At 34.5% G+C, this 21,272-nt stretch overlaps 1 protein-coding gene across 12 annotated transcripts in view; it reads left to right on the top strand.

The window, feature by feature from the left end:
* RALGAPA1 (Ral GTPase activating protein catalytic subunit alpha 1) overlaps window positions 1-21,272 on the top strand; it is a 278,603-nt gene that overhangs the window by 251,564 nt on the left and 5,767 nt on the right. For 11 of the 12 annotated variants that reach the window (XM_040476948.1, XM_040476949.1, XM_040476947.1 and 8 more), the window contains one exon: window positions 17,011-17,135. In XM_040476948.1, the coding sequence (XP_040332882.1) occupies window positions 17,011-17,135 (125 nt within the window). Of the gene's footprint in view, window positions 1-17,010; window positions 17,136-17,715; window positions 17,746-21,272 lie in introns of those variants that run through there. The other variant, XM_040476951.1, reaches the window with a different exon arrangement.

Below are 21,272 nucleotides of genomic sequence, written 5' to 3'. Positions count from 1 at the left end.
AAGAGATAGAACTCTTTCTCTTCTATCAAAAATATTTACTGGGGCGTCTGGGTGGCTCAGTTGGTTAAGCATATGACTTTTGATTTCAGCTCAGGTCATAATCTCACGGTTTGTGAGACCAAGTCCCACATTAGGCTCTGCAGTGACAGCAAGGAGCCTGCTTGGGATTCTCTCTTTCCCTCTCTCTCTCTGCCCCTCCCCCACTTGCATGTGCACACATACACTCAAAATAAATACTCTCTCTCTCAAAATAAATAAACTTAAAAAAAAATTACTGATCACTTTTATGATTGTAGTAAAGATTTGAGAGACATGTAGAGACAAATCACAGTTGAGCCTTGAACAACATAGGTTTGAACTGTGCAGGTCCACTTATATGTGGATTTTTTTTTTCAATAAATACTGTATACTATTGTAAATGTATTTTTTCTTATGGTTTTCTTAACTTTTTTTCCTAGCTTACTTCAAGAATACAATATGAGGGGCACCTGGGTGGCTCAGTCCGTTAAGCATCCGACTTGATTGTGGCTCAGGTCATGATCTCATAGACATGAGATTGAGCCCTGTGTCAGGCTCTGTGCTGAGCACAGCAAGGAGCCTGCTTGGGATTCTTTCTCTCCCTCTCTCTCTACCTGCCTCCCACTCTCTCTCAAAATAAAAAACATATAAAATATAGGGGCACCTGGGTGGCTCATTGGGTTAAATGTCAGACTTAGCAGGTCATGATCTTGCAGTCCATGGGTTCAAGCCCCACGTTGGGCTCTGTGCTGACAGCTCAGAGCCTGGAGCCTGCTTCGGATTCTGTGTCTCCCTGTCTCTCTGCACCTCCCCAACTCATGCTCTGTCTCTCTCAAAAATAAACATTAAAAAAAATTTAATGTATACCTCTGTTTTAAAAAATAAAGTATGAAATGCATATAATATACAAAATACGTGTTTATCAACTGTTACCAGTAAGGCTCTTATCAGCAGTAAGCTATTAGTAGTTAAGTTTTGGAGAAGTCAAAAGTTATACACAGATTTTAGGGCTACATGGGATGTTGGTAACCTACACGCTGTTGAAGGGTTCAACTGTAGATGATAATTGTTTCTCCAATAAGCTTATAATTTAATAGAGAGAATAATGTAAATTAATAATTATAACACAAGATAAAATATAACACATAATAGTAGGGTTATAAGATAAAATGCTCTAGGAGTTCCAAAGAAGAAGTCATTGCTTTCAAGGTAAGAAAATAAGGGAAGAATGCATAGAAAATCTGGGCCTCAGAGGATGAGATTTTAGTAGATGGAATGCAATATGTATGTTATAATTCTTGTAATTTGTATTTTGGGGCTTTATGTGTATGTATGTATGCATGCATGCATATATGTACATATGTGATATTCTGAAATACTCAGTATGGGGGATATTATAAAGTTAAATGGCATCCTTAAAAAACACATTCTTCCTAGGTTTAATATTCTTTCCTGCTGAACCAATATTATTTGATTTCTTCTAATCTGTTTAGATTTGACCTTTTTGTAAATGCCAGAATTGGGTTTCTGTTTAACTTTATCAGACAAATTACCAGAAGTCAATGATCATTCTTCAATTAGTCACAGTTTGTTATCCCTGCAGTTCAACTACTCAAATGTAAAGAACTTGTTGCAAAAGTATGAGAGCCAAAATGAAATGAAATGTAATTGATTGGCTCCACTAATGTAGTTTGCCATTCATTATGATAGAACATTATAAAACCTCTTAGGGAGGCCCATCAATATTGCTGCCATTTCGTGTTAAGAAGAAAGTGAGTTTATTGAGAAACTACATAATTTTATGTATACTGTGTTTTGAAGATTATTTCTTCAGAAAGATAATATTCATAAATATGGACTGTCCTTAATTTATAAATTATATCTTAAAGTATGGAAGCTGATTGTTGGGAAATCAGCCTGGGCTTCTGAGTCCAGAACCACTTAATAAGTGTGTCACTGTCTTTGTCTAATTTTATTTTAATCTGTAAAAAAAAAAAGAGTACCAAACTCAACACTGTTATAAGGATTAGGTGAAATTATCTAGATGAAGCACTAAGCAGCCTGTCATGTGGCAAGAGCTCAGAAAATGGTAGCTACCTCGTACTTGATGGTGATATTATTATCCTCTATACTGGAGATACTCCTCTAAAACACAAATATAAGTATACTAAAAGACTTGTGATGGCTCGACCGTGTACTGCAATTCTTATCTGAATTCTTTGGCTACGTGCAAGCAGTTGTTACTAGCTTATTAACCCTCCCAACCTCATATTTCTCACTGTAGTTTTGTCAAACATACCTGTACTCCTTCCAGGTCTGCCCCCCCCCATCCTTGTGCTCATCTCCCACCACACTGACACCCAGGACACCCTACATGGGTCTAGCTAGACCATATTTATCATCCCTAAATGCCCTTCTCTTTTTCTCTGCTTTTGCCCCAAGAATGCTCTTCTCTACTGTCTTCCACCTAATATACTCATTCTGTATGACCCAAACAAACTTTGTAAAAAAAAAAAAAAAAAAAAGATTTCCTTCTAGTCTTAAAACATTTGTTATAGGACTTACCATGTGTGTGCACATATTAATGAGTCTTACTTAAACTGGTTTTACTGACTTTCAGCACAGCAGTAAAGTGGCTAGCAATTTGGGTAATAGTACAGGGTAGGGTATATGGATTCATGGGTAGATTATTCATGGGTAGATTATTCATTTTTTCCTTTTAACAAAATTTCTACTCATTTCCCAATGTACTTTTAAAAACAAGTTCTTTGTTTTTGTTGTTATAATTTGTGGTTTATATTAGCCTAGGCTACAACTCTAAGAGCATGCTGGAAACCTAAGAGCAATAGAAACTATCTGATAACATGACCAAGCCAGAATAGGGTAGACACAACAGTGCTGTATTTTGACTGATTCATCATTATGTTTTTAGTAGAGAACATTTGGTTTAATGAAAATAATCAGAGATCAATAATCAGTGAGGTTTTTCCATCCACTTCTTACAGTCAGAGGAAGGGGAGGGAAGGCAAGATCTGTCAAGGAGAAAACGGAGCTAAGACACTTGTGTCTTGATGAAGTGACAGATGTTGTCTTAGGAAGAGTACGATTTGGTGTCCCTCACACACAGCCCCCGAGGAGGAAGGCAGCCATGGCTGTAGTCCTGAAGGCTTATACTTGCTGCTGAATGGCAAGGAAGGCAGCAGCCACAGGAGAGCTGTGGGGGGTGGCGGTAGGAGCGTACATATTACTGAGGTCTTTAGTTTTACTTAAACCTTTGCACCACCTACGTCACTGATTCATTCCATTAGGAGCCCTCAATATCTTGTAAGTGCCATTCATTCTACCTACTTTCTAAACGAAAGTCTTAAACTTCATGGACAAACTGGTTATTTGTTACAAACTCTAAGATTTATGATTATGGTCATTCATACTTCAAAAAAGAGAAAATGGTTCTTTAAATAAAATGCCTTATCAACTAAGTGATCCAGGTTTTGTGGCTTTTGAAGTGCTTGCAGCCCTTGTGCCTTTGATATTAATCATTGTAGTAGGACCTCTCCAAGAGCTGACAAAGGTACTTGTTTACTTAACAATGTGCTCTGTCATGGGAGCCGGCTTCAGTCTCCTGTGTTAAAGACATGGGCACTGCTATTGAAGATTGTTTTCTTTTTAAGCTTGTAATTAAGCATCCCTCTCCCCTGACCTGGATTTTACTGCCAAACCTTATAGTCTGTGTATGCACACAGAGTAATTATTTACACAGGAACCCTGGATATGTGCAACATTTCTATTATGACTCTAATGTATTCTTGTATCACTTTTAATTTGTTCAGCTGTTCTTTTTAAGGAATAGCAATAAGGGCCTATTGATGATGTTAGTGGTATTTTGAGAGGCTTCTTTACAGTCAGTGTGGGAATATTTTATTGTATACCTTTAAAGGTGTTAGTTTAGGTCTAGCAAATCTGCCTTTGTCCTTTCAAAAAGATATAAAAGCAGTAAATATAAATCTCTCTGATACATAATGAATTTTTGATAATAATGAAACTTCTATAGAATTGAACCAATGTCTGAAAATAGCATCTTAATGTTCTCTAGAGATTATCATTTTACTAATGTAGACCAATAATAATTACTTTTCCTATATTTAAACAATGGGAGCTCACAAAAATGACTTCAGTATATGACCAACTTCTATTTCTATTATCATTGTATTAATTATACAGATATTTTCAATTGTTATTCTCTACCAAAAACATTCAATACACCAATGACAAATTTAAGTATTAAAAAAAAAAAGCTATATTGAACAACAGCAAAATGACTAAGTATGTTTAAGATCCTTTCAGAAATAAATAAAAATCTATGAAATAAGTCATTATAAAAGGGGGGGGAAGTGATTATCTCAATAGAAGTTGAATGGCATCTGATAATGGCATCCAACCTTGTTCATGTAAGGGAAAAAAGAAAAAGTCTATATTTCTTCATCCCAAAAAAGCAATTTTGGATCTTTAATTTTTTTTCACCAAGTATTTATTGACTACCTTCTATATGGGAAGTGGTGTGAGAGAAAAGCTAGGGGTAGCAAGATAGTTACTGCTTTCATGGAGCTTACAGTCTGGTACAGGAGAAAGAGAGAGCCCTGTGGATGGGTAGGTAGGTATGGGGATAGGTAGATGGATGAAAGAATGAGTGAATGAATGAAATGCCCTCTGATGAGGAGTCCAGCAATAGTGATACCTACAAAATAAGATGGTAAAGATGATTAATTTTATTACAGTGGGAGAGGATAGTAGGGAGGAAGAATTAGGAATGGTTTTACTGAGGCATGAAGGGATAAAAGTGTAATGTGGCTAAGAAACACAAGGAGTTCCTCACTACCAGGTGATATAAAACAAAGGGAAGAGTAATAGCAGCTGAGGTCAAAACCAGAAATTGTAGTCAAGCAGAAGAATCAAAACCAAACCATAAACTTGATTTTTTAATGTTACTACCAATAATATAACAGCCGGTGTCTAAGGTGACAGTTCCTTCTGCTTTTATATAATTTTTACCTCTTGAATAGCAGAGCAGCACAGCTTGAATGTATTTTCCTTTTATAGTAAAGCCTTTCTAAAATAAGTTAGATTATTATTTAAAGTATTTTTTATACTTAAGTATACAGTAATTGCCAGGCTAATAACTAGTATTATTTTTCTTAATGAGACTAAGAAGTTCTCTAAGTGTTTTGATAATATTTACACATATCTGCCATTTCAAAAAGGCACTTGAGATTTTCATAATCTTATTATATGATAGACTTATATTTTTGCATAACAGGCCTTCTTTACACTTTTCCTGTAAAGTACTTTTATACATTGTTGTGCTTTTACACATTATTATACTTTGTTACTGATGAATGAAGTGTTTTTTGATTTTTTGGTTTTTTTTTTTATCCTAGTCTGATAGTACATTGGCTTCACAACAAAAATAGCAAAGGAAAGGAAAGCACCTCACCATCTCTTACCTGCTTTGTCGAATCCAGAGTGGCAGTGTGGTGTACATATGCCAACCTTTTTTTTTGTTTGTTTGTTTTGAGAGAGAGCATGAGTGGGAGAGGGGCAGAAAGAAAGGGAGACAGAGAATCCCAAGCAGGCTCCGTGCTGTCTGCACAGAGCCCAGTGTGGGGCTCAATCCCATGAACCGCAAGTCAACAGGAGCCAAAATTAAGAGTCTGACGCTCAACCGACTGAGCCACCCAGGCACCCCTACATATGCCAGTCTTAACAGTTGGTTCATATCATAGTGTAACAGAAAGAAGGTAGAGAACTCTATTGGGTATTGAGCAAAAAGTCTTTAAAAATAACAAAACTTGGGGCGCCTGGGTGGTTCAGTCAGTTAAGCAGACTCTTGATTTCGACTCAGATCATGATCTCACAGATCATGATCTCTCAAGCTTCACACTGGGCTCTGCACTAATAGTGTGGAGCCTGCTTGGGATTCCCTCCCTCCTGTCTCTCTCTCTCTCTCTCTCCAAAATAAATAAAGAAAAAATAAAAAATCATAGAACTTGAAGTTTCTTTACTTCCATCTTTATTAAATTCTTACCTGTGATAGAACAGGGATTTTTTTTTTCTCTGTTAAACCCTTACGTTTTTTTTTTTTTTTTTTTTTTGATTGGTGATTAAGGTGCACTGGTATGTTCATATTATCATTCACTACACCTACTACATATTTTACAAGTTTTATTTTAGTCTTTGTTTAATATAAAAACAGATTTAGATGCTATTTGGGGATTTCAGATAGCAAACAATGAAGGATGTAAAGCTGAAATTAGTCTTTAACCTTGTTTAACATAGGAATTGCAGTGCTTTTAATCCATTCTTTTCCTTTTACTAAACATAAGGGCTTTTGCCATTGAATTTTTAATAACTCAATAATGGAATTAAAATTAAACTATGGGTCACAAATCTCCCCATTTTCTTCTAACTGCTTTTTCCTCTCAAACACTAGAATACAGCCTATTTAAATCTTAACTTTTGCTTGCCAAACCACTGTTACCGTCCATCTGTTCATGCCAATTGTAAAGAAGGTTCGGTTTTCAGTGAAGCTTTGCATTTCACATAAGGTATGTGAAGTGAAATTTCACAAGGGACATGATGGATCCTGATTCTTAGTGATAAACCTTTGGGGCCATCAGGGTTGGCATATGGTCCAGTATGATATGAAGGCTTGGGTTCCCTGGCTTCACTTCTTTGGCGTGAAGCTGATAAAACCTGGCTCTTGAGTATTATTTCACTGGACACCAATCATGGGCAGCAGGAACTGCCCATTTAACTCTCTGTGGGAAGGAAGCCCAGAGAGCATTCACAATGGTACCATTGTCGAGTTGCAAACTGCTCTGAACAGCTTGACAGCACTAGGGAGGAGGGGAAGGGGTTGCTTTACTAATTGCTGTTCAGAAAAGAGAAGGAGCAAAAATAGCTGTTGTAGAACTGATGTTTCTACATTTACTGTCTTGATAGGAGTGTTGACTTTTATTTAGCACATACCTACTATCAAAAAGAAAGCAAATAAATATATTTAAGCAACCACCTGGAGTAATGCCTTGTTAACATGCCATTATCTATTTTAAACCCACCAGATTATAGCAGAGCAAAAGTCAGTTTAGCTTTATGATATTTTTATGTTTAGATAAAAACTACATTTTTTTAATCTTCACAAAAATTTTTTTTGAATTTAAAAGAAGGGAAAATGGATTAAAAACCACCACAATTAATGTATCAGATAAAGTTAAAGACAAACTTGGCTTAATTTCCTTTATACTATGCTTTTTAGAATTCCCAAATATCATCTGAATACCTATAAGCTGTATAATGTAGAAATGCAAATTAATCTTATGCATAACAATTGCAAGTGCTAAAATAATCATTATAGATAAACTAGTCAGCAAATCTTAAGGTTAAGTACCAGATTTATTATTTAAATGGGTAGCTGGTAACTATTTCAGTCACTCCTGGTTCTCTCTCCTTGAAGTCTGTTTCGAGTATCTTTAAAAATACGAGGGTTTCCCTTTTTATGAAGCATTGTGGGCCATGATATTTGTATAAACACTACTCTTGGTGTTTGCATTTTCTGGTCAGTCAAATCAAGCAGTTGGTGGTTCTGATGCAAAGAAACAATGATCTACAACCAATCCTAAAAAAAAATTAGAGCTTTTTTAAGCCTACAGTATATTTCCATAGATGATTATTTCATCTGAACTTAAGTTGACCAAATTATATTGCAATATTATACCTTATGCAACAACATGTCCTTTAAAAGGATCAGAGAGAGATTTTCAGAAAACTTTTTTAGTTTATAATTTTTCTTAATGGGATGCTCTTGCTAAGTTGGTGGAAAATCAAATGCATGTTTTGTGAAATGGTAACAGTCTGTAAAAGGTACTAGTGGTCCATCTCCTCATGTCCCCTTAAATGCTTTTAGTAAATGGACACCAGTGCAGTATTTCAAAACCAGTAATTCATTGAATGCCCATTCTTCCTTTTACTGCAGAGTAGATTATATTTAAGTCAAGATTAATGGGTAGATTTTGATGTTAAAGTCCAGTCTCTAAGCCCATCATTCCCTAGGGGCATATAGTGCATTAGTTTAAGCCAATATACTGTTTATCATAGATTCTATGACACAGTCTTAAATGACAGTTTGTTGTACTTTGTAACTACTTACCATGATAATAAATCACTTTTTCTGTACTCCTGATAATTACAGCATTTAAACAAAATCTTAATTAAGTTAGTACACATTTAGGGAGAGATAACACGTAAGTAATTGTACACTGTAAAATTTCACTTATTTAGTAATTTTTGTCCCTTTTGCAGTCTTCTAACAAGAGTCCAAGTTTAGTATTTAGTGTAATACAGATTGTTTCTAGTCATCCCCCAATGTTTTTTACACTCTTAATCTAATACTTGTGATTCTGAAGCAGTTCTGTTGACTGTGAAAGTCTTGTTATTATGTACGATAACATTTTTAAGTACATCTTACCAAGAATGAAAGTCTAAAAGTTTAACTTCATATTAAATTTGAAATCTAGGTAACTTAGTTTTTCTTTTAGATGTTTTACTTCATACAACTTTCATGAAAGTGGAATAGATACACATACTCCATAATCATATTAGTGCTTTTTAGAAACCATCAGTGATTATTGGATTATTAAATCAGGAAGGATTTTTAGAACCTTTAGGGAGGTTTAAATTTTTAATCCTATTTATTTAAGGTTAATCTTTTTAAACGTATTTACATGAACTTTGGTAGAATTGGGCTTATCAACTTTTTACTTAATGTTTTCATTTAGTAATTGGCTGATTTATGAGCAATTATATATGGTCCAAATTTTATTCAACTCCAGCTTTCAATAATAGGACTATCCTCACAGTGCCTTAGCACCTGTTATGGATTTTGAGTCATCTGGCAGCCCATGGGACTTAGATAAAGAAGTACCAGGTGTCCTGCCTGTCTCCTAATTGAGACGCAGTGAAAACAATATAGACTTGGCAGTATGGTTAAAAGGATGGATTAAAGCCCAGCTTTGTCTACTCTGACAAATCACAGCTTTTCCCTCATTGCGTAGTGGCAGCTACTAAAGAATTTGATTAATATAATGCATCATAAAAATCATACACAATAATTTGTTATGACCTGTTGCAGACTTTCAGAAGAATTTCTATTAACATAGTACAAATAAACAATATTAATACCAAGATTTGTTCTATTGGAATTTTATTTTTACTGAATATGAGCTACACTGCATGTTTCTTGATGAAATTAGCTACTGTAAGAAAGAAATGGACTATTAATTTACCAGATGCTTTATAATGTAAGCAAGTATATTACTTTCATCTTATAGGTGAGCCATGCCTAGTAAATAGTTCATGGGATACTTAATTGCCCTGTATATTTCAAGAAAACATGCCCCTTTATTACTGCAAATAAATTAGCCACACGATCCTTGAGATGTACTTGCAAAATATATCTACATATATCCTATATCAATAAAATTATTTTTCATTATTTCTCTAAGACCCTGTGTAAGGACATCGCTTCAGAATATTTGAAGATATTTCAGGGCCTTTTCGAACTAAAAAGCCAAATGTGGTTTACTTTCTCATTTTTATTAGAGTGTGCCAAGAATTTTTATGTATTATATATAATGTTCTTGTATATAAACATCTTTCAAAAATTGCCAGTCCTCAAATTTAAGCCAACATTTTGTTGGCCATACTTGAACTAACTAAAATGCTTCCTATACCTTTCTTTTCTCCATACAAAACTGAAATCATTGAGATTGGATATAGAAAAGAGCACTGGACTATTAAATGACCAAAGTTCTCATGCTGACTCTACATATCAGCAGCTTTGTTTTTCTGAGCAAATCTATGTTTGTATTCTCCATCCAGGCAAGGCTTATTGTGAATAAACGTTTTATAACGATTTTGCTAAGCTTACTGAAAGAAATGTTGGTAGATGATTGTTGTATACTTCCTCTAGTTCGGACTGTCCCAAAATACTCTCAATAAATGATGCCCTGGCATGCCTCTCAAGATAGTCTTTTGAAAAACCTAAATATTTAAAATTCTGAGTATTATTTTCAAGGGTGTTATTACCTGTGTTCTTATAGTGTGCCAGAGCAGTTTTGGAAATCTGCCTAAAATGGTTTTGAAATTACCCTTCGCTGATTTTTATCTACAGAGATTTTCTTGACATTTCTTCCCTTTCTCCTTTCTTTACAGATGGCCATTGAAATGAATAGAAATAGTTTATTAACTAAATTTGTTGTCTCATACCATTGTAGAATTTATGCAAAATTTGAAGATTTTTTTTTAAGTTTATTTATTTACTTTGGGAGAGAGAGCACAAGCAGGGGAGGGGCAGAGAGAGGGAGAGAGAGACAATCCCAAGCAAGCTCTGCACTGTCAGCATTGAGGCCAGCTAGGGCTTAAACTCACGAACCATGAGATCATGACCTGAGCCAAAACCAAGAGTTGGATGCTTAACCAATGGAGCCACCCAGGCACCCCAAAGATTTCTTTAAATTTAAAAAGTTGTCACAACCAATGGGGTAAAACATTTCAGTGCTAAATTGTAATGAGTTGTAATTACTTTCAAGATTTATAGGATTTCTTCTTTAACAATTATGATGTTTTTTAAGTTATTAGTTTTCTTTTTTCTTAATGTTATACCTTATGTATATATATGTTGTATTTTATTCACTTTTTCTTCTTCCAGAGAAGGTCAGCAAGATCAAGGGTGGGATGGAACCAAACTTTCTCACAAGGATTCAAACTCTGTCTCTAAATCCAATCTTAGGAAAGTCCCAACTATATTGGCCCCAAAAGGTTTTGCTTCTGGAGATCTAAATTGGGGTTCAAGGAAGGGGTTGTTTGCATAACAGTCTTCTAATCGACTGTGAAAACTTTATTCATTCCTTCTATAATTTATAAACATCAAGTACTTCTGGTCTTGTGTTAGGTGCTGGATATAGAAAGATAATAAAAGACATGGCCTCTGGCCCCATGACATTAGTCTCCCTGCTAGTTTGTTAGGAGAACAAGCACAAAGACAAAGGCATACTGGGGAGGGGGCGGGTGCCTGGGTGGCTCAGTCTGTCAGGCGTCTGACTCTTGATCTTGATTGATCTCAGCTCAGGAACTTGATCTCAAGGTTGTGAGTTCAAGCCCTGCATTGGGCATGAAGCCTACACGGGGAGGGGGACGGGGGGAGGAAGTGGCAGGAGCACACTTGTTTAGTAACTGGTGCTGAAAGAAGGGAGGAAGCCCTGATTTGTGGCATTTGTTGAGTCCTATGATGTGAAAACTTTCACCATAGCCAACTTCAATCTACCAGCCATCTTAGAAATGTGGTGAATATCATAAGTAGTACTCTCCAATTTTTTTTTAATAGGCAGAATTCTCCTCCCTCTGTTCTTGGGAAAATCTATACAAAAAAAGGAAATAAAATTCCTATGTGCTAAAACAGCAAAGAAATCACAGAAATATATGAGTGCAGGCAAGTGCTTAACTAAATTAGGAATTTCACAATGGGCCTTAAATCCCTGAGGCAATGATATTGAGTACAGATATAAACGTTCCATACTTTGCCTTCACTTGAAAAGGAGCAAATATTTTTTATCTTGTTTAGGAAAGAAAACCTTAAATCTGAACTTAAGAGGAAATTAAGTGGTGATAGGTCTCATATATATGTTTACAATTATAATTTTCATTACTCCTTTTTGTGAAAAATGCTTCATATTCTTCCTATGTGCATTATAATGTATACATACACACTTCCATTTTTTTTTTTTTGAGACTAGTCACAAATTACAGTTGAGCTAAATGTTTGTAAAATCTATTGGCCATGCCATGAAAGTAGTGATCACAAAACTGAAGGTTTTGCCCTTATCTAGCTAGCTAGCTAGCTATCTAGAGCAAGCAAGCCAGTGGGGGAGAGGGACAGAGAGAGAGAGGAAGAGATCTCAGACAGGCTCCACACTCAGTGCGGAGTCCGATGCGGGGCTTCATCCCACAACCCTGGGATCATGATCTGAGCCAGAGTCAAGAATCCCAGATGCTTAGCCAACTTAGCCACCCAGGCACCCTGAAAGTTTTGCCTTTTCTAACAGTAAAAGCAGTTCAGAATCATATTAAGAAAATTGTAGAGAATGAAGGGTTGTTGCTTCTTCAAAACCAAATCTACCTTTTGGGGCGCCTGGGTAGCTCAGTCAGTTAAGCATCTGACTCTTTTTTTTTTTTTTTTTTAATTTATTTTTTTTTTTTTATTTATTTTTTTAGATAGAGAGGGATGAAGAGAGAATCCCAAGCAGGCTCTGTGGCATCAGCACAGAACCTGACATGGGGCTCGAACTCATGAACCGTGAGATCATGACCTGATCTGAAATCAAGAGTCAGATGCTTGGGGCGCCTGGGTGGCTCAGTCAGTTAAGCATCTGACTTCAGCCAGGTTTTTATCTTTCTTAATTTTTTTTTTTTCAACGTTTATTTATTTTTTGGGACAGAGAGAGACAGAGCATGAACAGGGGAGGGGCAGAGAGAGAGAGAGGGAGACACAGAATCGGAAACAGGCTCCAGGCTCTGAGCCACCAGCCCAGAGCCCGATGCGGGGCTCGGACTCCCGGACCGCGAGATCGTGACCTGGCTGAAGTCGGATGCTTAACCGACTGCGCCACCCAGGCGCCCCAAGCATCTGACTCTTGATTTCAGCTCAGGTCATGATCTCACGGTTCATGAGTTCGAGCCCCATGTCAGGTTCTGTGCTGATGGTACAGAGCCTGCTTGGGATTCTCTCTTCATCCCTCTCTTTCTACCCTGCGCACACTCTCTCTCAAACTTAAAAAAAAAAAAAAAAAAAAAATCTACCTTTCATATATTGTACATTAGTAAAATTGAAAAATGTATTATCCTCCTGCAGTAGCTTTTCTTCATATTTTTTTCTCATGAGAAATCCGTTTCCTCTCATCAAAATAGGTCAAAAGGCCCTCAGTACATACCACAAACGAGAAATATTATCAGAGTTCTTGTGCATAAATACAGGTATATTTCGTAAACAGACATTGAAAATTGCCCTCAGGGAGACAGCACCTGCCAAAGACTTGAGCCAAAAGCCAGAAAAACCATTTTCAGCACAGATGTAGGGGGACTTTTGGGTTACCCTATATTTATATCCTTTATCTTCAATATCCTTATTACATAAATAGGAGCAGGTGGTGGTATCCCCATTTAACATATAGAAAAACTGCAGCACGGAGAATTCATGCATCTCTTCCCAGGACCGGGCAGAAATTGAACCCTAGTTTTTGACAGCTGGTCTTGATACAGTGACACAGAGCCATAAATAATTTCATATGTAAGTTTAGAATCAAAAGTAGTTACTTAAAATGAATAATAATGTTAAGCACAGATTAGGTTTAAAGTATTTATACTACAGAAAATGTTTAGTTCCCTTTATTAATTTTAGAATAGTAATATTCCCCCCTTTTCTGCTTTTGCAGAAAGTAGAAGGAAGGAGGATTAGTGGATAATTATATTGCTGATTGCAGCACCTGTGTGTTATTTCTTTTGATTGGCTGGTTCTGTATTAAAGATTCCTACCAGCTAAAAGTCTCCCTCATCAAATGGCTTTTTGTTAGCTAGTTTTGGCTTAGGTTGTTTTAAATTTACAACAAAAACCTTAATTCAACTTAAACTTGTACTTTAAATTGTGTTTTGAATTTGTTTACCATTCCCTTTTTATCTCACCCATTTCAGTTTTTTAATTTCAATGTCAATGGCAACATGCACTCACAATAGGAATATAGCTTGAGCTATCCTGTTTTTACTAGCCGTCAAGTTTTTGTATGTCACCCAATTTATAGGTACTAATAACTCTTCCCTAGAGAGTTGCCTTTTAAGGAATAAGTGTTCTAATCTATTATGAGGAGATATAAAAATTAATGGCTTTGGATTATGGTTGCCATTGCAGATGCTAACAGCACTGTGTTTAACTTTATCATCATCTCAATCACAAAACATCCTGTTTATAGATTCGAACTGTGGTTTAAGTGTTAAAGTTCCTTGTGTCTCCTTAATATATATTTTCTGAAAGGGGGGAAAATGTAAGTACTATAGATTAAGTTAGTTTGTTTTGATGTTGTTGTTAATCTGGCTACATCAAACATGGAAAATTATAAAGAATATTTAGCTTTTAGAAAGTGAGTTACCAAAAAAAAAAAAAAGGAAACTTTCAGACATTAGCCTGCCTAACATGTGATACATGCTGCAGTTTTTCATTTAAATTCAACCATTAATGATTGTTTTCACTCTGCCACCTAGACTTGAATTATTAAAAATCGTTTTTAGAAAGCATCATTTTACTTAATGAAGATTAAATACATTAAATAAATACATCATGTGTTTTTATACAAAATGAATACATTATAGCTGGATAATTTTAGTTTGTATAGCTTTATATTTGGGTTTCTTCAGAGTTTTGTATAGTGAAATAGAATTACACTGCAAATGTATTTTACGTAGATATTCATTTCTTGCTTTAATAAATTTTACTACATTGGAAATATTCTCCTGGCTTTAGAAATATTAACATTTGCTTTCTTTCTGCCTAATTCTTGTGTAAATATAATAAGATAAAGTAAAATATTTCATTTATAGGCCCTCTGAAAGTAGAGCATTTTAAAAGCAGGTAGGTGTCTCCACCCTACTTTTCATGAAGCATTTTACCCATTCAAGCAGACTTTTAAAAACAGCTTGTTTTGATAGCAGACTGTTCTCCTGTGGGCCTTCAGCCTTTGCTTCCTGGCAGCACCTTTGGTGCGAAAAGAGAGTGATCAATTGGGAGACTATCAGTGCCAGCATGCATAGAGTGATAAGTTAACACACCACTGGGAATTTCTAGGGCCCACCAAGATACTTCACTTCTAATGTGCTAACAAGCTCATTTTTCTACCTCTTGCCTCTTCAGTTATTTTTTTTCTCAGAAGAGCTTAGAAGTTGAGTGCATCAGGCATAATGAAAAGCTCTGTAGGAGGGAGAAGCAATAACCCCATTTTTCCCTTTTCAGCCAAATAGAAAATTAGTTTCTGGTAATACACAAAGGCCAGTATTTTTTGTACAAGGGGCACTGCTGTGAATCAAAGGACTCTATTAACTGCAGAAAATTCGGCAGCTGTGAATCTCCCCCAATGAAAAAAGTACTTTCCAACAAGTTGTGAGATATGTGGTATTATTTAGATTGAACCATCAGTTACATCCTCTTCCACTTATAACCATATACCTCCTTTTAAAAGTGTGCCTATATTACTTTTCTAAGTTAACATTCAAAAATACCTACATGATTCTTCCATAAAATCCTTTCCACTGATCATTTAATATAGCATCTTCTGTTGCTACCCATTTGAGAAGAATTCTTTTCAAAGTTCAGTCCCACTGTACAGAACTGAAAATAATGGATTGCAAAAAATTGGAATTCAGATTACTTCAATATTTAATGCACAAAATAAATTGTAACGCAAGAAAAAGTACTTAAGCCATTTGGAGGGCAAAAGACATCACAGTCTAAGTACCTACTGAATATAATCTTACCTTTAACTCTTAGCTTTTTTCTTCTTCTTAATCAATAACCTTTTATAGATGTAACTGGCTGTGTTATCTCCAATTGAATTACCACTTCAAATTATCTTCCTTACAAATTTTTTTCTTGGTCTTGGTTGTAGACTTGTTCTACAATTTCTAGAAATGTAGAACTACAGTAATTGAGTAGCAATTTTTAAAAAGAATAAAGAATTTTGAGGAAAAATATTAAAATGGGTTTTAGAAAACAATGAAGAAAAACTAAAAGGCAAATTTTTATTAGCTTTATACGTCTATAATGTCTTATATAAAGCCTATCAACATAGCACAAACAGTACAGTGGGAAAACTTCTGAAAGTTGTAGAAGAAAGGTTAACTGATTTCTCAGTTCAGGAACTATACGACACGAAGTCAGCATGTGAGTTTTTCCTGATAATTGTATGTTGCTGCCTGCTGCTCTACATTTTGACAGCCATTTCCATAGTTGCTTTCGTGAACAACAGAAATATTCTCTCTCTTTCTCGCCCTCTCTGTGCTAACAGCACAATCAGGCCTGCTGAAACAGGAAGCCTGGAGTGGGTTGTTCAAAAGCAACAACACTTCAAGGTACTGGTTGCTTGTCAATAATATCAGAGAAGAAAATGTGGTGAAAGGGAAGTACAGTATTTTTCTGTCAGTGTCAGTGCCCTGTAGATGCTTTGTTAGACAGTATTTAGGAGTCCCGTGGACTCTTTGCAAATATTCCTGCTTGTTTCAGTGTTATAATTGACTAGATATTTTTTCCTGACATACAGATTCAACTATGTATTTATCTTAACCCCATGGAGTTATTCGAGGATTACAGCAACAGTAGTCCTCCACTCAAAATGAGAACAATTGTTGGGAAAATATAGGGATTTTAGAAAAAGAAGAAGATATGCAGGAATTTCTCACAATAAGTCTTTACAAATGAAAAATAGAGAATTTCAGACAGTATTTTAAACAGCATTCTAATATTTATTGTGTGGCTTTTCAGAGCAAATCTGTAGATTGAAGCTGATTTAACAAGATAAAATGAGCCGAGGCTGACCTGATAGCCGTTGAATCCTTTCTCAAGTACATGGTTCCCTTCATTCTTCCAACAGTTTAGTGGTAGTATAATTCTTTCCTAATAAATGTCTCCAGGTTAAGCTGCCATTTATATGGTATCCTGAAGAGTAAACTTATGTTAAAAACTGTATTTTTTACTCTTTAAAAAGCCATACTTTTAAGTGGTATGCAAGAATAGTGAGTAATTAAGAAGTAATGGCTTAGCAATCATAGCAGTCCTTTTTGATAAGATCTGTTCTTTTCCAATGTAAGCTGCATTGAAGTACATCCTTAACTGAAGGAAATCAGCTATGAGGAGAGAGCACGATACCTGCAAACAATTGTCCAGCATCATTTAGAACCAACGACATTTGAAGATTTTGCAGCACAGGTTTTTTCTCCAGCTCCCTACCATCATTTACCATCTGATGCCGGTAAGATTAAAAGCAAGTTTTAGTTACTTGTCATTAATGGAACTTGAAATGCAATACCCTTTTGTTCTAAACTCTTAAAATAGAAAACTTAAATAAATTTCATCATTGAAACATTTTCATTATTTAATATTTGAATTTGGCCTATAAATTTAATGTATACTTTTTTTGACCTAAGTGCAGTTCCATTAAAAGTCAACAATCTTCATAAAAGTACATGCACCACATTTTATCTGAGCTACTGGACAGTGACTGTTGTGTTTCATGGGATCATTACTGAAGTATCTGCAAAAGAAATACAAGTTGAGTACACATTCTCTCTCAACTTTAGAGAATCAAATTTTATGGCCAGGAATATTGCCTTGTCTCTAATTTTACAAATAAAGTTAAATGTCTAGGTTTAGAAGTACTTGGTACAGTAAATTATTTTATAATATTTAAAGATTATAAGAGGGTACTGCATTTTTACAGTTAACTAATTTTGAAAAAAATCATTAAGAAAATAAATGACTCATGGCCTTCCTATTCTGTAATACTTTGCACTCCTTATGATTGTTTCATTTATTTTATTTTCCCTCTTTAGATCATTAAATATCAGTTCTGTTTATCTGAAGGTAAGACAAAGTGTCAACCAAAACACCCTTTGTTCTTCCCCCATTTCCTTTTTAAAAAATTAGCAAGTGCTAAGCTTGTAACTCAAACAATAAGCAAACTTAACACTGCCCTCATTCATACTAAACATTTCAGAAATTGTCACTAAATTTCTTCCAGAATTATACTTACTAACCCAGGTCTGCATGAAACACTAACACTGGTTCTGGGATAAAAATAACTAATAATAGAGCCACCCCCTTGGTTGAAATTAGTTACACCTTGTTGTATTGACCTTTTTTGTTTCTCAGCATGAAAAAAATAGTACTACTGAGCTGATGAAATGGTGTGTCTTTGTATTTTGTAATGTTTTGCATTGTTATTGAATATCTTAATTCATCAGATAGTTATTCTGTGGTGTGCTTTGCACTGTACTGGGCACCTGAAATACAAAGATGACTGTTTGAATGGTGTTCAAGGGAACAGGAAAAAAGAATACAATATACTTGAAGTTCATCCCAAGAAGTCTTCAAATTCTTATTATGATATATAAGTGTTCTTTATATTAAATAAGTTTAAAAGGCATAGTAGTCCTTTTCTGGCCTAATTTATTTGGGGGAAAAAAAAAAGACTAAATCTCAATTGAGATTTAGTTGATAAAATTAAACTTTCCATTCCTGTCATCATGTAATTTGCCATTATAAAAAAAATATTACCAAAAAACTTAGAGCCTTTTCAAAATTAATATAAAACACCTATCAAAGAAGAAAATTATATAGACTAGGTTGAATCTTTTGAAAGAGAAAGAGATCTTAAGATTCAGTTCAGTGGATCGACACTAAAATTACTTAGTTTGGAATGAAGAATGATGGTAAAAGAAAGGTATTAGAAGTAAATTAATGAACAAAATAAAAACTAGTTAAATATAATTGGAAATTTCATTGTTTAGTAATAGAGAATATCTGAAAAATACTGAGCTACATTATTAAAATAGATATGAATAACACTTTCATGTATCATAGTTGAATCATAAGTTTCACAACTGAAAAATATTAATAGGACTATATTCAGACTAACTTTCCCCCTTAAATTTACAAAAGCCATCAGTTTTCATATTGTAGTTTTTTTACCAACTGGAGTCCTTCATATTCTTCTTAATGTTCTCATATTGTGCATTTGGCCAGTTACATAATGTGGGAAGCAGTAGTCTCACTTTCTGAGGCATAGTAACCAAGTCAAGGTTCTGTTGGCTTCATTTTTTAATGTATTTTACTACTTTATTAAAACTTAGTGGCACGCCTGGGTGGCTCAGTCAGTTAAGTGTCTGACTCCGGCTCAGGTCATTATCTCACGGTTCATGAGTTCAAACCCCACATTGGGCTCTGTGCTGACAGCTCAGAGCCTGGAGCCTGCTTCAGATTCTGTTTCCATCTCTCTCTGCCCCTACCCCATTCATGCTCTGTCTCTCTCTCTCTCTCTGTGTCAAAAATAAACATTAAAAAAAATATTTTTAAACTTAGTTATATCAATAGTAATGAAGATGTGTATTTTAACATAAACTTAATACTATGCTACAAAGTATTTACTATGCTACAGAGTATTTTCAGTTAATTTTTTAAAGTTGTTTTTGCCCTCAGGAACCATTATAAAAGCATGCAGTCTAATTTTTAAAAGGGTGTTGTTATCTGTAAATGACTTGTTCCAGTATTACTGAATACATTTTTTTTTTTGCAGACTTTTTAATACTTGGGAAAGATAAAAATTTTTAGCTAGTGGTTCTCAATTCAACACAATAGTATAAAATTGGAATATTTGCTCTTTTCTATAGTAGCAAAACCATTATGATATCTGAAGAATGATTATCTTTTTCTTCCAGTCATCCCAAATTTTTATCATAAACCACCCCATACACGTAGAACTCCCTTTAAAGTTATGTCAAAGTGAGAGAAAAAAGAAATGAAATAACCACATAATAGCAATAGGGACCTGACTTTTACATAATAGTGTGAAGTTTTTTAGATTTTTACTTTTAAGCATAATGATAAAATTCAATTGTCACACTGAAGAAATGCATTCGAAATTGTAATTGAGAATCAACTTTAGATATCCTATGCGTAACCCATGTATATAAAATAATGCTAATTGATAACAAATACAATCATTTGAAATCAAGTTTTAAAGAAGTGCCAGTATGACAATCATATAAAGAATATAATCTGTTCTTTCTAACCAATCCTATAATTCTATTCAGTGGAATAGTGTAGAAAACCACTATTTTTTAAATTTACTTGGTTCAAGATTCTCTAAAACCTGCTTTCTGGTTAACACTAATGCATCAACTGTTTGACATTGAAATCCAAAAAAGATAAAATTTTTAGTGTTATTTAAATTAGTATGAAAAACATTTTTGGTGTGTCATAGTTGATCCATAAATTTCATAACTGTATTTTCTCAACAGGGACTCTGTGACAGTAGACTGATACTTAAGGGAAATTATTTTTATCCCTAAGGTCATTGAAGGAGATATTGTGATGTCACACTTTTGTTGATCTCCCATAACTACATTACCCATTATTAGATTTTTCTTGTCCTTTATTTTTAAAAAAAAATTATAGGAAAAAAATCCCTTTATCTTTGTCAGGCATGTGTGTGGAAAATATCAAAAGTTTTACAGTGGCCTCCTTTTTTAACTTTATGTTCATGAATCTCTCTCCTCTGACTCTCAACTTTAAAGTTTAAAATGAATTTTAAAATGAAATTACTTCTTTTCTTGGCCAGGTTACATTGGTGGTCCAAAAATCTAAGTATTTTTCCCTAACATCACACTGTCTTTTCAAATCAAGTCTTGTTTTTTTTTTTTTTTTTCTTTAATAAAAGATATTCTAGGATGGCAGCAACAAGAAACAGGATCCTGTTTTGCTGAAAGTTCACAGTAAATATTGTCTTTCTTAATGTCAGCATTAAAAATACACCCATAATTGTTCCACTATTTTTTACTGTCATCAGCCATAAATATTTTTGAATGCTTATTGTGTAGTCTATCTAGAGTTACATCTAATACTCTGTTACTTAAATTGAGTAGATGCCTCTCTTTGGATTTATTGTTTTTCTACAAATTAGAAGTTTTAGTACTCTAAATATTAGAAGGTTGATTGGTGTTTGTCTCTATTATGCATATATAGACATACATAAATATATATCTAATATACATACCACTTTGTTGAATTACTTTTAGGTTCCTTTAGGTTACATATAGGTTCCTACTTAAATAAATGTGAAAATTGTAATAAAATTCAAATATTTCTGTGCCATCAAAATAAGAGATAAAGTGATAATGAATACCTAGAGTAACATCTAATCTTCATTCTAACTGCAGTTTTGCTCTTAATTCACAAATATGTATTGCCACATGTAGATAGGACAGTATTATGGTCAGATCTATCTCTTTAAAAGTTATTTTAAACTTTCCTCCCCTTTTCAGGCTTTGAAATGATCTGAAAGAACACACTGGAGCTCCTCAGAAGATAGTTATTTTATACATATCCTAGA

Source organism: Herpailurus yagouaroundi, unplaced genomic scaffold, assembly GCF_014898765.1.
Source record: "Herpailurus yagouaroundi ecotype Mexico unplaced genomic scaffold, PumYag 141, whole genome shotgun sequence".
Lineage (NCBI taxonomy): Eukaryota > Metazoa > Chordata > Mammalia > Carnivora > Felidae > Herpailurus > Herpailurus yagouaroundi.
This window is presented reverse-complemented; position numbering and strand designations above follow the sequence as displayed.